We start from the raw sequence: 14367 nt of genomic DNA, 5'->3' as shown, positions 1-14367 counted from the left end.
GTATCATCATTAAATGCTTTTAATTAGGTAATAGAGAAAAAGTCGAGAGTCCCGGAGGAGGCACCCACGTGTAATTGCTGTACTTCTTGAAGTCGTGTATCTATTTAAAACTGCAGCTCCTGAATGGGAGTGCACCAACTCCTCCCACCGCTGCCTCCTGACATTGAATTCCCTCTCAGGCCCTTGTCTTAGACAGGTCCACCATGCCTGTGTTGTGGCTGTATAGTGGCAGGCAGTCCAATGACCCATATCTGTTTTTAGAGGCACACTGACCCACAATAGTGAAGAGAGGAGTCCCCTGAAATGCTGGAGAACCATCCCACAGAGACCCAATAACTGTAACATTACATAACTGAACACAACAGAAAACATACAGTCCTCTGAATGCTCGTTATTCTGCAAATGTGCAGAAAGATGCAGCTCAACACATTCAAGTAGTCCCAACCAAATTCAAAAACCACGAAAGGATCCTGTTTGTCTCACAGATGAGCATCATTTAAGTTTGAATTTTAAACATTTTAAATATTGAATTTTGAAACAGAAGCCAAATACACAAAACAAAGAGACAAAATTAGAAATAAAAAAGGTCAGAAATCTCTTCTTCAAAGTGGAAAAGATCTAGCTGACCTCATTTTGTTCTAATTTGGGCCATTTTGCCATGTTTTTACATTAACTAGAACCTGGAAATTATTTCCATTTCTGGAACTTTCCATCATTTTCTTTACAGTTTAAAATGCAGCCGAGAAGCCACCGAGTGCACGAATTGCTCTGAGACTAAAACACCCCTGAGAATTCGAGGGTAAGGATCAAATTATCAGGAGACTTCAAACCTTCCTCAGGGCACACTTTTACTAATTAGAATAAAAATAGCACACCGCGGGGGTGTGGTTAAACGCCACAGTTAGGTCCTTATAGGACACGGGGTTCTGACTTAATACATGAATTTGTGTTTTGCAAACAACCTGAGCATGTGGCAGGCATTATTAAAAACTGTTTGCATGTAAAAAGCTGAGGAATACCAGTTTACAACTGTTGAGTCAAAGTGGCTGACGACGTGTGGAAAAATGCTGCATCAGTGCGATAAAGATGGAGCTAAAGGACCAAAAAAAAAAATCACTATATTTAAATAGAACAATGACTCATCACATTTTTTATTCATGTGGGGCAAAGGTGGGCGTACACGCTCCGCCCAGGGGTGTTGGCTTGTGAGGTGTGACACACTTGAGGTGGATACAAACTAAAGCTGGCAGAGAGGCTCCATCAGTGTTCATCACTTCGGTAGGTGGGACACATTTGAATTTCAGGTAAGAGTTTTTAATCTTTTATTGTTTTTATTCAACTGCCTGTAGTGCCTTCTCCACAAACTGTTAAACTGCAGCTTATTCAGGTAACGTCGGCTTCATGTTTTATTTAATTTTGAAGATTTGTGCAGCAGCTCTAACAGTTACATTTATCTTTTACATTCCAATCAGTGTTTGGTCAAGTGTACTTCTGTCTGTGATTTTAAAGCCTTTATAGGCTTGCTTTTTTTCCTGCCTCTTTAGCCTATTTTTAGTGCTGTGAAAATCACATCTGGGAAGCATAAAATATAGGAATGGCATCCAATTCTGCATCTACCGTCAAAGGGAGTTACAGTGATAAATCTTTTCTTTGTATTATTAAAAAAAAAAAATGCATTCAAATCTCAGGGAAAGCCTTTTTTTTTTTAGACTTTTAGACCAGTTGAGAAGATACCAATAAGGATCAATCTGCAGTCACTGCATCCTGCAACCCAAACAACCTCTAATATCTTCATGAGCGGCAGAGAGATGACAGGAGGTGTTGAATCTAGATAAAACTGTGCTGATTTTCTGTTTGAATCAGCTTTAGCATCAGCTCTTTTTAGCTGCTAATGAGCGAATAATAATCAGTCACATCTTCTACCAAAGGCTGCTCAGACAATCAGTCACTCAGGATGACGCACCAGTTCCCAACGCTCTCCGAGGCTCAGAAGAGGGAGCTTCATGAGACCGCTTTACGCATAGTTTCTCCTGGGAAGGGCATCCTGGCTGCAGATGAGTCTGTAGGTCTGTAGCACTTCTTCTTTAAACACGTCTGGCATTTAGCGTGCATGCACATTCTGTCAATCCAACCCAAAAAAGTGTGAGTTAACATCTCGTGTCCATATTATTAATAATATGCCAACTGCAGGGAGTATGGCCAAGCGTTTGGCCCAAGTCGGAGTGGAGAACACGGAGGAGAACCGCAGGCAGTATCGGCAGATCCTCTTCAGTGCAGACGATCGCATCAACAGCTGCATTGGAGGAGTCATCTTCTTCCATGAGACCCTGTACCAGCACTCTGATAATGGAGTTCCCTTTGTCAAAATGATCAGGGACAGAGGGATCCTGATTGGAGTCAAGGTCTGGCACCTCAGGAATAAATCTCTTCGGGCTACCAACTGATGCCAAATGATAATAGGTTCTGATTTTGATTCAAATGGGGTAATGTGGTATGTAATTATTTAAACCATCGTTCGTATTCTTCAGGTCGACAAAGGTGTCGTCCCCCTGCCAGGAACTTGTGGAGAAACCACCACACAGGGTCAGACAGACTCACACTGCACAACCACTGATATCAACCATTCCATCTGTAGAGCTTCCCATTCACGAAGCTTTTCTTTCTCTATTTTTTTTTAACCTTTCTCCACAGGTCTGGATGGATTGTCAGAGCGTTGTGCGCAGTATAAAAAGGACGGAGCTGTCTTTGCAAAGTGGCGCTGTGTGCTCAAAATTAGTGACGTCAATCCATCAAAACTGGCCATCAGAGAAAATGCGAATGTTCTTGCACGCTACTCTAGTATCTGCCAGCAGGTCAGGACTCAAAATGATAAAGCATAAATGCTTATCCACACATCTTTGTAATGTAGCGCATGCATTGTTTGATAATCTTTCTTTTGTCAACCAGCATGGCATTGTGCCCGTCATAGAGCCGGAGATTTTGCCTGATGGTGATCATGACCTGAAGCGCTGCCAGTATGTCACTGAGAAGGTAGGGATCGTTATGGACCTGTGGGTGACTTTTTTTACTTTTAATAATTTTCCAGACATTCTGTACCACTCTGCTCTTTCTCTGGTAAAACAGTGTCTGTGTTGCAGGTCCTGGCTGCAGTGTACAAGGCCATGTCAGACCACCATGTGTACTTAGAAGGCACTCTGCTCAAACCCAACATGGTCACTCCTGGACACAGCTGCGCCACCAAGTACAGCCCAGAGGAGGTGGCAATGGCGACAATCACCGCTCTGCGCCGCACGGTTCCCCCAGCTGTGACAGGTAAGCTAGAATGATGCCTTCATTTAGAGGTTTATAAACAGAAATGCGTGCAGTAACCAAACAGATTGAAGTAATAGTTTTGTCTCCCCACAGGAATTGCTTTTTTGTCAGGAGGTCAGAGTGAAGAGGAGGCCTCTATCCACCTCAACGCCATCAACAACTGCCCTCTGGCCAAACCCTGGATCCTGACGTTCTCCTTCGGCCGAGCCTTGCAGGCATCGGCACTCAGAGCCTGGAGAGGACATAAAGAGAACGAGAAAGCCGCCACTGAGCAGTTCATCAAGAGAGCAGAGGTACTTTTAGGTTTTTATTTTAATGCATACAAAAAAACAAAAAAAAAAGCACCAGCTGCTCTTTGTTTAATGTGTCTCTGTTTGATTGTGCTCTGTTGTGCCTGCAGGTGAACAGTCTGGCTTGCCAGGGGAAATACACTGGTGGCGATAACTATGGAGAGGCTGGCCAGCGCATCTACGGTTCCTGCCATGCATATTGAAAAGCATATAAAAAACATTTTAACTATCAGTATGTCCTTCCATACCATAACAAGATATATTACAGATGAGTTGTACTGTAGATACTTAGGTTATTTCACAATATTGACCCACATAAGGATGTTAAATGAAAACAAGAGTGTCTTCTTGCCTTGACAAATGAGAACAATCAGAACATGGCCTTGGGTATTTCTACTGCATGTAACGAATGAAAGGTGTTTACATGTGTTGCAGTGTGTTCTTGTGGAAGTACTTTGACTAGAGCTTCAAAATCCTGAACTTACTGTTAGTTCATGTCAAAGCACAGTTAACTACATAGTTAAAACTGCTGAATCTAAGTGATACAGTTCCCAAGCTATTATATAGAAGTTTTTGTGTGAAGCTTCAATGTTTGCGTGACAGAGAAAGTGGATTTGTGTAGTTCAGTTTCTTTAGTTAGTTTGCAGTACACATGTACATATAGAAATATTGTAAGAGCATTAGCTTTGAGCTAATTTGCTGTCTACAGTCCCCCAGGCATGAAGTACAATCAGCTCAATGAGTAATATACACATGTGGATGTGTGCTATCATTCTCAGTAGTATTATATGTCTAATAAACATATTTCAAATGTAAGTGTTTAGGCAATAAAACTGTTCCAGTAAAGTCTGATTCAGTCGTTTTGTTTTATGAAGTTTTATGGGATGTTGTGCTCCTTATAAGACGGCGTGTATGTCATGTAAAATGCCAAATATCAGGAATTGGATGTGCTAGCAGAAAAGGCATCTGGCACGTGATGCTGGATCTTTCCTGTGGTATACTTTATCATTCACAGTTCATTTCCTCCAGTCTGTAGTTTGACATATGTCCCCACTTCCTGAGTGTAACTCTGCACCAAATGTCACATTCAAATATAAATGGACAGTTTTTCCAGTTCAAATCTGATTGCAAGTCTTAGCACAATATACTGCTTTTCAAGAACAAAAGTCACGAATGTGAAATAAGATACAATATTTAAAATGGTATAACTAGATAAAACTAAATAAAAACAAGCCTGTAAGGGTGGGTTTTAAGCTTAATTTTAAAGGTATCAACAGTGTCCACGATCATGGGTCCAATGGAAGTGAGTTCCACGACTTCAGAGCCACAACCTCAAAAACACTGACTCCTGGACCTAGGCACCTCCAACCAGCATTAATCAGCTGACCTCAGAGACCTGGTAGTTATGTGAATGTAGTAGTTATAATATGATGAGGCATTTGACATGAAGGATGCTGAAAACCTTAAACTAAATCCTTAAATTGAGCTGCCTTTATTCTTCATGGCTCGATTCAACAAGGTGCTGGAAATTTTGGTCCATATTGATGTGATAGCATCACACAGTTGCTGCAGATTAGTCGGCTGCACATCCATGATATGACTCTCCCGTTCCACCACTTCCCAAAAGTGCTCTACTGGACTGAGGTCTGGTGACTGTGGAGGCCATTTGAGTACCGTGAACTCATTGACATGTTCAAGAAACCAGTTTGAGGTTATCTGAGCTTTGTGAGATGGCGTGTTATCCTGCTGGCAGCAGCTATCAGAAGATGGGTACACTGTGGACATAAAGGGATGGGCATGGTCAGCAACAATACTCAGGTAGGCTATAGCATTTAAACAAACTTCAGTTGGTACTAAGGGGCCCAAAGTGTGCCAAGAAATTATCTCCCACACCAGCCATTCCCAAAGTCAAGAGTGCTTCACTCTTTATTTAAATAAACACATTTATATAAATATGTAACTGTACATACTTGTGAGCAATTTCAAACTGAATTTCTGTTAATTACTGCGGCCCACCTGCAGTACCGTCGCGACCCACCAGGGGGCCCCGACCCACACTTTAGGACTCATTGGCCCACACCATTGCACGTCCACCACCAGCCTAAACCGTTGATACAAAGAATGGATCCATGCTTTCTGACCATTCTTCTCTGACCTCCGACATCAACAACGCATTTTTGCCCAGTGAACTGCCACTCACTGGACATTTTCTCTTTTTGGACCATTCCCTGTAAACCCTAGAAATCATTGTGCGGGAAAATGCCAGTAGATCAGCAATGTCTGAAATAATCAGACCAAACTGTCGTACACCAGCAATCATGCCACGCCCAAAGTCACTTAAATCAATTTTCTTCCCCATTCTGACACTCAGTTTGAACTTCAGGAGGTCATCTTGACCATGCTTACATGCCTAAATGCACTGGGCTGCTACCCTGTGATTGGACAATTAGACAAGCAGTTAGAAAGCTGTACCTAATGAAGTGGCCGTGAGTGTAAATATGTATATATCAAGTCAAAAGAGCTAGCACAGTGTAAACATACTCTGTGAGCAAAAATGCAAAAGTATTGCTATTAAATTACAGATAAAGGAAGCAGAAGTAGCCTACTCGTTTTGCAGAATGCCACATTTGTGAAAAATATGTTAGGCTCTATTAATTATATTTTTGATGTAACAGCTGGTAAAGATGGTGTACTTAATAAACCAATATTAAAGGCCTACTGCTAAGTAGCTACATCTATAATACATCATTATTTAACTGCTGCTTACATGTGGTAGAAAAAAACACAAATGTACCAAGTACAACGTAGTCAGTAAGAAGGCACCATTAGATATTATAAGAGATCGAATATATTAATGGTGCGCCACATGTTATTAACGTATTACTATACACAAAAATATTGATTATCATCAGATACCTTCGGATACGAGGGGACTATTTTGTAAGGCGGATGTGTCAGGAGCGGCTGCAGTGTTTCCGGTACTGATGAATGCCCTGTTCGGTTAAAAAAAAAACGCGCTGGGGAAGGAGGCACCTCGTCGGGAGTATTGTCTGCTCGTTAAATATCCTCCACGCTGTAGCATAAAACGGCGCTCATTTGAGCACTTTGTCGCTTTTTTTTTTTTTTTTTTTGTTTGGCTCGACCATTTACAGGCGCTCGGGATCTAATCACTAGCAGCCGTTTAAAAATCCTGCAAACAGCGAACTGTTAGCTCGAGTTAGCTGCGATGTCGGGTGTTGTGCGAGGCCCCGCTGGGAACAACGACTGCCGAATTTACGTGGGAAACCTCCCCCCAGATATACGCACAAAAGATGTGGAAGACGTGTTCTATAAGTACGGGACGATTCGAGATATCGACCTGAAGAACCGGAGAGGGGGCCCTCCGTTCGCCTTCATTGAATTCGAAGATCCCAGGTGAGCTAACTGTTAGCCGCGCCAGGCCCGACGCGGTCCCATTGTGTTGCTAACAAACGCGTGTGTGCTAACGCGTTGCTTAGGACTCAGACTGTTACCTGGATCTCTTATATTCTTCCTATTAGAAACTTAGTGTGTGTCCGTGTGTATATGTGTGGGCTACTTTTACTTTCGACTTAGTTTTACCCACGTCAGGGATGACTTACTCTCACGTTATTTCTGCACCGGAGCTCGATGTCTTTGTGGCGTTAATGTCCATGTTGTTGGAGATTAACACCCACTCCGCTTCTCCTTTGCCTTGCAGCGGAGTTGAATCAAAGCACGCTACACTTGGCTGCGTGTTAATTTGGTGTCCTTTATACTACCAAGTCTCACTCGTATGTTTGGGTTAAACAAAAAAATAATACCGAGTTACTGCTGTTGCGTCTGCGAGGCGGATTAGTAGACATTAAGTAATATAGCCAGCCGCTAACATGGCTGCCTGTGTTCTTGAAGCCTGACCCGTCCTCCATTTGTTTATATCTAAGCCGAAACTTTTTTCTTTTATAGGGACGCTGATGATGCCGTCTATGGACGTGATGGCTACGACTACGACGGCTACAGACTGCGTGTGGAGTTTCCCCGGAGCGGCAGGGGCTCCAGAGGAGGGTTTGGGATCGGAGGAGCACCCAGAGGCAGATACGGACCCCCGTCCAGACGATCCGAGTACAGGGTCGTTGTGTCAGGTAAACGAAAAGTAAAAGCCAGTCAGTCATTTAGCTTTCTGAAGGGCTGATTTAACATGTACAGTGAATGTAGATTTTGAGAGTAACTGTAGTTTTTGTGTTTCAGCCCATTATAACATGCTGTTGGGACATTTTTAACCTATGCAAAATTTGGTATTGTGCAACACAACCAGAATGGAGCTTTGAGTGTAAGCCTGTGATAAGGTTTTGAGGCTATTTCTGAATGTAGATACAGTTGTAATTAGCCTCAGGTCACCTGGTAGTTTCTTCCAAAGAACAGGACCACAGTAACTGAAAGCACACCTAGACCTGATTCTGGGAACAGTTGTGTACCTGATGACCTGAGTGGTCTCATTGGGTTATAGACACTGATCACATAATCGACTACTGCCATGAACAAATGTGATCTTATTTATTGGTGACAGCTATTGATAGTATTTACATGTATGGCCTCAATTATGCTCCACAGCTGGAGACCTGACAGTCAAGTCGACATTCCTATAATACTACTATAATAGGAATGGGGAGTGCATGCATAGTTGGTGCATTGTAAATGCTCCAGATGAGTCTGCACACTAAATATGTAAAAGAAACGGGCACCAGATTAGCATTAATAAAATATCTTTTACTTGTTACTCTAAATGTGTTACTTGTATTGTTGCATTGTCTAACGTAGTTTAATCACTAACTCAAACTGATGAGCTCTGTGGTTCTTTTAAGCATTCATGTCTGTGCACATAAACACAGCTGGAAGGTTCACGCAGTCCTGCTGTTTTTCAGGGCTCCCTCAGAGCGGCAGCTGGCAGGACCTGAAGGACCACATGCGTGAGGCGGGTGATGTGTGCTACGCCGATGTTTACAGAGATGGCACTGGGGTTGTAGAGTTTGTGCGCAAAGAGGACATGACCTATGCCGTTCGCAAGCTGGACAACACCAAATTCCGTTCCCATGAGGTATGTGTGCTGACTTGATTTTTAGCATCATGGATAACTGTTCTTTGCTGTGCTGAGGTGAGTACGTCAGGAAATGTGACGTGTTGTGAACAACAGCCAGCCCTTATTTCCATCTGTGGTATTTCCACCATAGGCAGGAATGTTGCCTTTTCAATGTCAAGTTCTCTTGTGTCCGCCAGGGAGAGACTGCTTACATTCGTGTGAAATTAGACGGTCCCCGCAGCCCAAGTTACGGAAGATCACGCTCTCGCAGCCGTGGCAGCCGGAGCAGGAGCCGCAGTCGCAGCGCCAGCCGCAGTCGCAGCAATTCCCGTGGTCGTGGCAGAGGATCGCCCCGCTACTCACCCCGCCACAGCCGCTCTCGCTCTCGTTCCTAAACTTTTCTGCCGCCGATGTTTTGCCCCTTTTGATGTATACCCTCCTGTTTTTACCTCCTATGAGTTTCTCCAGATGTCAGCTTTTGGTTTTTAATTTTTTTTTTTTTTCCTTGTCCCGATGTCCTTGTGGATGATCTTGGTATGTAGATGTACCCCACACCCCCCTCTCCTTCAACCCTTCCTCTCCGTCTCCTGCAGCTTTGTCCTTTTGCCCCCCCCCCCCCCCCCTCCCCTTTCCCTCTCGCTCCCTTCTGTCCTAAAGTTTTGCAACATTAGAAATTGTGCTGTGTTGAACTTCAAAAATGTTGAGTTTATAACATTCACTCAATGTTTTTGCAAGTATTGAAAATTGAAATTTTTTTTTTTTTTTTGTTTTTTTTTTTTTTTTTTTTTTTTTTTTCCTCTTTAAAAAAAAAAAAAGCAAGCTTCTCATTGGATATGTGGGGTGGGCTGTTTGGATTGGGAGCCCGATGCTTAACTGTATTTTACCCTTGTGTCTTCCTTTAGACATCTGAAGAGAAGGATTAAAGTGATTTGGAATAAAACCATTGTGGAGCACATTTCATTTGTATGGTCAGGATAGGACATCTAGGAGCAATCAGGTCGAGGCAATGGTACGCTTCATATTCCATAAATTGAACGTTTTGATCGGTTGCTGTATCATGCATGTCATTTAACAAAGCCCACTTGCTGTACTTTGTTATATATACAGTTTTTAACATGCTACTTCTGGCCTGTGACAGATTAAGCAGTCCTAAATCAAGTGTTGTGATGTAAGTGTAACATCTTTGCTGTCAAATGTGGGGGAAAAGAGTCTGAATTCACTACTTTGATGCAAAGTGTCTCACTTAAATATCCTCATTGGCTAAAATGTTTTCAGGGAGTGATAATTTTTGTGCTCAGTGGCTTTTTTTTTTTTGTTTTTATCTTAATCTGACATGAGTGCTTCAACATTTTGGAAAAAAAAAAAGACAGGCACCCAAATCTTGACATTTTATTCTAACAGTCTGCCTCTGATTTTCTTCCTGGTATTTCAAGGTTTTGATTGGAGGAGTGGCTCAGTGGATCCCAATCCTTGGAGCTGGATGAGTGGATCGATTAGGGAAGGGATAGGCAAGGATGGATGCTCGGAACGGGATCAGTTTTCCAGGATTCAGATGAGTTGATATCAGAACTTAAAAAGCAAAAAAAAAACTTCTTTTTTTTATTATTAGGCCCCCATCCTGCCTATCTTTTAAGGTTTTCAGGGATAATGGCTTTATTAGAAGAAAACGAAACAGAGGACCAGGAAGTTGGATCAAAGGATGGAGTCGTAGATGCCTGGTATGAAGGAATTAAATTGGGGAGGTTGGGAAAGGGGTTTCACATGGGTGTAGTTTGTATGATTTTTTTTTAATTTTTTTTTATTTTGCTTAATCTTTTTTTTTTTTCCTCTTAGCATTTTCAATAAAATACTTTGAAACAAGGACACTTTAGTTTGTTTTTATTTCCAACATAAACCAAAGTGTGAAGTCATGCGGCACTAACGGTAATAAAACCTTCGCCATTATAAACCTAAATTTAATGTTCGTAAACCCCAGGCTGACTGAGCAATGGAGCACGGAGTTATGAAACACGTAGAGCTGCAGCTGTGGACATGAACCCACTTCAGCAGCCTGGCGTGTGTCCGCTATTCAAAGCCTCCGTGTCCCTCAGCTGTAACGGTGACTGATGAAAAGGCCTTTTACGCACAGCGCACGGTGATGCCTACCGTGCGGCGTGGTCTCGTTTCCTTTTAGCCCACAGTCGGTGGTGTATACCGTGAATGATGCATTGTGGGATGAAATAAGATGCCGGCAGACAGGAGCTGGAGAAAAACGCTTGCAACACACGGGGAGGCTGCGGCCCAGCCAATGGCAGGGTTCAGCATGCAGCAGAGGGGCGGGGAAGCTGTTGGAGCACAGCGGAGAGCCAACCTACCTACATGCTTATTGTGTAAATCTTTAAAAAGCAATTAGCCGCAGCATCATCCAAACCTTGCCCACCGGCTGGGTGAAAAAGGCTACTTATTTTTGGAAAGGAGTGTTTTCAGGCGGCTCGAGAAAAGGTGGGTTGCAGATTTTTCTGAAAAAAAAAAAAGATTCACTCGCATGTTTTGACATTTCTGATTCGAGTTTTTTTTTTTTTTTTTTTTTTTTTTTTTATTATAAACATGATTATCTGTTACTGTATGTCTTAATGCAATTTGAATGGTTGGATGTGTAGACTGTACTGACGTATTTTGCCCGATTCCATATTTGAGTAGGCATATTTTGGTACTTTTGTCCTCCTGATGCAGAAGCTGCTTTTATCCGAAAGTGATTTTTGCCAAGTAATTTAACTCCACCTGTATCAAGTTTCGCAGCCAATCTATGCAACGCTCAAGTCACCGTCTAGTTAACCATATGGGCACAAATACGCAAGCATAAGTTCCGGATTCAGATGAGTGGAATTGATAGGGAACGCTGTTCCAAATGGCCAGTTGTCTGCGTGTGTGGTGTTTTGCGATGATCCGGGCTGGCCTAAACCATTCCCATCACCACGTGCGGTGTTAATTTTCAGTGCGGTGCGTGCGTGAACGTGCTCCGCTTCTTCCTCGGCAGGCATCCTCAGCCATGACTGACAGGAAAGCTGTGATCAAGAACGCAGACATGTCCGAGGACATGCAGCAGGACGCGGTGGACTGTGCCACCCAGGCCATGGAGAAGTACAACATAGAGAAGGACATTGCAGCCTACATCAAGAAGGTGAGACAGGAGGGGGATGGGGGGGTGCGTGGATGGATCCAAGCAGAGCTCTGTGAGCTCTCACTGGTGGATCATGATCAGCAAATTGAGACACTAACACATTCTCACATCTATTTTTGCCCAGCATGGAAATGAGGCACGTGATCAAAGACATAGTCAGGATTTTCTTTTTATTTGGCACATTTAAAAGTCCTCCCGCCAAAGCAGGGGCGGTTTCAGGATTTTAAAATGTGGTGGTGGGGGGGGGGACACAGTGGAGAAAACACTAGATGCAATTTTCAGGCTCATTTGTAGCCCTCATATGCGTGGATTACACGAGAAGAGGTAGTACAAGAGCATGAAACTTGCTTCGCATTGATTAACCAAGTATTTAGACTTCTTACTACTACTTGAGTAATAGTACAGAAGTTTTAGCATCAAAATATACTTAAAGGGATCAAAAAAACCTTTCGATTTGTCATATTTTATGTGCATCAGTTTCCCAACACAACGGTGAAAATCAAACCTTTATTTATACTTTATGAAGAGTGCTTTAAGGAGGACAAAACCTTCAATCGATTGGCTCCCGATGCGCAAAGTAACAACAAAAGGGAAAATAGTAGTATTAGTAAACATAATAAAAAAGAAAGCAATTAAATAAAACAGAAAAAAAACATGTAGTATAAAGATTTCAATCAGAATAATATGATGTATTTTGTAAGGTTGGCTGAACAGGGTTTTATGTGCTCCTGTAAGTCTGTTTCTAGTTCTTATTCGCACTCGCCTGCAGTGTATTGCTGTGAATCTTAAACTGGTTTAAATAAATGAGCTAAATAACATTATTGCTTCTAAATGAGCAGTTTTTTTTTTTGCACTTCCAACTACAGATCATATAACTCATGTACCTTCTGAGGACCACAGTGTGGAGATGGTTATTGATTAGATTCAGCTCGAACTGAAAGTGAGCGGTTCGACGCTGCAAAAGAGTCAAACCACGCTGATTTCACAGTTTGGTCATTTATGCTAGTTTTCAGCTGTTTGCAGGTTTGAAGATTTCATCTTCGCCAAAGGGGCACTAAGTGCAATATAATGTCAATATAATAAATAATAATCAAATTAATCTTTTATAAAAATAAAAGTTAGCTGCAGGCATGCCCTCCATATCTTCCCTTGCTGTAATATATAAAGCACTTTGCAGCCACTTGAACCTGATCATTCTCCTCCTCTTGACTCTTTTCAGGAGTTTGACAAGAAGTACAACCCCACCTGGCACTGCATCGTTGGGAGGAACTTCGGCAGCTACGTCACTCACGAGACGAAGCATTTCATTTACTTTTATTTGGGCCAGGTGGCCATCTTGCTCTTCAAGTCAGGCTGAGAAGTTTCTGAGGGGGGGGGTAGTGAGGAGTTTGTCTCCCTGAACCTAAATCGGAAATGCACTGGTGGCTGATGTCTCCCATACACTAATAACGACATACCATAACGATGCAAAACCGGCCGTGCGCAATTGCATGGACTATACACTATTTAATATGTATGTTACAGTAAGTTTACTTTTTGATAGTTGCCATTTGAATGCAACTGAAGTAGTTTTTGTTTACGCTGTTAAATTCTAGGTTGTAAAAGATTTCAATGTGGCCCTTGATTGTATATTAAAGGAAAGCTGTAGAATGTAGTGGTGCATCTGCTTTCCTTCACAGGTGGCGTTGCCAGACCCCGTTACAGACTTTGTTGATTTCGATGGTAAAACCATACCGTGCGCACCAGTTTAACAAATAAATCCTCATCCAGATTATAACCTGTGATCAGAAAATGAATAATGGAGTTTAGTTACCTCTCCTGCCAATTTCCAAGGAATCGTGTCGTCCGGAGACGCACGTGATTCAGTATGTTCATCGTTTTCCATTGGGATTCAAGACAAACCCGCAGCAGAGGTGAAATTATAGCAGCCATGTTCAGAAAAGATGTCACATTTTGGAACCAACACAAGTCAGTGCAATCATTTCCAGGGATGTTTAGTTCGACTGCTCTTAAATTTTCACTGTGAAGAACGATGGAGCCAGAAAGGCTCCCATACACAGACCTTAACCTGTAATGTATGACTTACGACTACAGACTGGCTAACAAAATTTCCCATCTCAAGTTCTCAGATTCCAGACTTATAATCCTGTGTTCCTGCATGTTTTACCATAGATTATTTAACTGTTATAGGACACAAACTAAAGCTCTTCTCTGAAACATTTGTGTGGTTTTTGTTTTTAAAAAAAAATATATATATTTTTCTCTTTTCACTTTTGAGTATGTGGATAATGGCCTGGGCTAAGTGTGTCTTGTCCCAGTAATTGCTATAAAGCAGCATTAGGAAGATGTTTAGATGAAACATCTGCAGCCGACTCTAGCAAGGCTACCAACACCCATGTGTTTCAGGTTGTGTCTTGTGGCTACCTTTTAGGTTGCATTACAACCCCCCTCCCCTTTAGTATTGCATTGCCAGTGTACTGCCAGACATGAGGGAATACAAGGATTTCAGAGTTGGGACTTCTTAAAACAAC

At 42.3% G+C, this 14367-nt stretch overlaps 3 protein-coding genes and 1 long non-coding RNA gene across 4 annotated transcripts; all 4 read left to right on the top strand.

The window, feature by feature from the left end:
* Positions 1-1928: 1928 nt before the first annotated feature.
* On the top strand, positions 1929-4511 carry LOC115790312 (fructose-bisphosphate aldolase C-like). The gene is made up of 8 exons (XM_030744125.1): positions 1929-2066; positions 2191-2402; positions 2529-2583; positions 2692-2852; positions 2947-3030; positions 3138-3312; positions 3406-3605; positions 3713-4511. The coding sequence occupies exons 1-8, from the start codon at positions 1955-1957 to the stop codon at positions 3803-3805; spliced, it is 1092 nt and encodes a 363-aa protein (XP_030599985.1). The 5' UTR covers positions 1929-1954; the 3' UTR covers positions 3806-4511.
* Positions 4512-6592: 2081 nt separating this feature from the next.
* Positions 6593-9285, top strand: srsf1a (serine and arginine rich splicing factor 1a). The gene is made up of 4 exons (XM_030743674.1): positions 6593-7016; positions 7566-7741; positions 8522-8694; positions 8874-9285. Exons 1-4 carry the CDS (start codon positions 6829-6831, stop codon positions 9069-9071), a joined length of 735 nt encoding a protein of 244 aa, XP_030599534.1. The 5' UTR covers positions 6593-6828; the 3' UTR covers positions 9072-9285.
* A 26-nt stretch (positions 9286-9311) lies between these two features.
* Positions 9312-10539, top strand: LOC115790029 (uncharacterized). Its single transcript, XR_004020758.1, has 2 exons — positions 9312-9685; positions 10110-10539. It is a non-coding gene; the product is annotated as an uncharacterized LOC115790029 (long non-coding RNA).
* Positions 10540-11001: 462 nt separating this feature from the next.
* On the top strand, positions 11002-14106 carry dynll2a (dynein, light chain, LC8-type 2a). Its single transcript, XM_030743675.1, has 3 exons — positions 11002-11157; positions 11693-11836; positions 13056-14106. The coding sequence occupies exons 2-3, from the start codon at positions 11705-11707 to the stop codon at positions 13191-13193; spliced, it is 270 nt and encodes an 89-aa protein (XP_030599535.1). The 5' UTR covers positions 11002-11157; positions 11693-11704; the 3' UTR covers positions 13194-14106.
* The last annotated feature ends 261 nt before the right edge of the window (positions 14107-14367 follow it).

The sequence above is a fragment of the Archocentrus centrarchus genome, chromosome 13 (genome assembly GCF_007364275.1).
Source record: "Archocentrus centrarchus isolate MPI-CPG fArcCen1 chromosome 13, fArcCen1, whole genome shotgun sequence".
Classification (NCBI taxonomy): Eukaryota; Metazoa; Chordata; class Actinopteri; order Cichliformes; family Cichlidae; genus Archocentrus; species Archocentrus centrarchus.
The sequence above is the reverse complement of the archived record's forward strand: the minus strand, read 5'-3'. Positions and strand labels throughout refer to the sequence as shown.

Coding starts and splice junctions, on each gene's coding strand:
- LOC115790312 (XM_030744125.1), top strand. CDS start 1,955: ATGACGCACCAGTTCCCAACGCTCTCCGAGGCTCAGAAGAGGGAGCTT. Junction 2,067..2,190: donor GGCTGCAGATGAGTCTGTAG/GTCTGTAGCACT, acceptor TGCCAACTGCAG/GGAGTATGGCCAAGCGTTTG. Junction 2,584..2,691: donor TGGAGAAACCACCACACAGG/GTCAGACAGACT, acceptor CTTTCTCCACAG/GTCTGGATGGATTGTCAGAG.
- srsf1a (XM_030743674.1), top strand. CDS start 6,829: ATGTCGGGTGTTGTGCGAGGCCCCGCTGGGAACAACGACTGCCGAATT. Junction 7,017..7,565: donor ATTGAATTCGAAGATCCCAG/GTGAGCTAACTG, acceptor TTTCTTTTATAG/GGACGCTGATGATGCCGTCT. Junction 8,695..8,873: donor CCAAATTCCGTTCCCATGAG/GTATGTGTGCTG, acceptor TGTGTCCGCCAG/GGAGAGACTGCTTACATTCG.
- dynll2a (XM_030743675.1), top strand. CDS start 11,705: ATGACTGACAGGAAAGCTGTGATCAAGAACGCAGACATGTCCGAGGAC. Junction 11,837..13,055: donor TTGCAGCCTACATCAAGAAG/GTGAGACAGGAG, acceptor GACTCTTTTCAG/GAGTTTGACAAGAAGTACAA.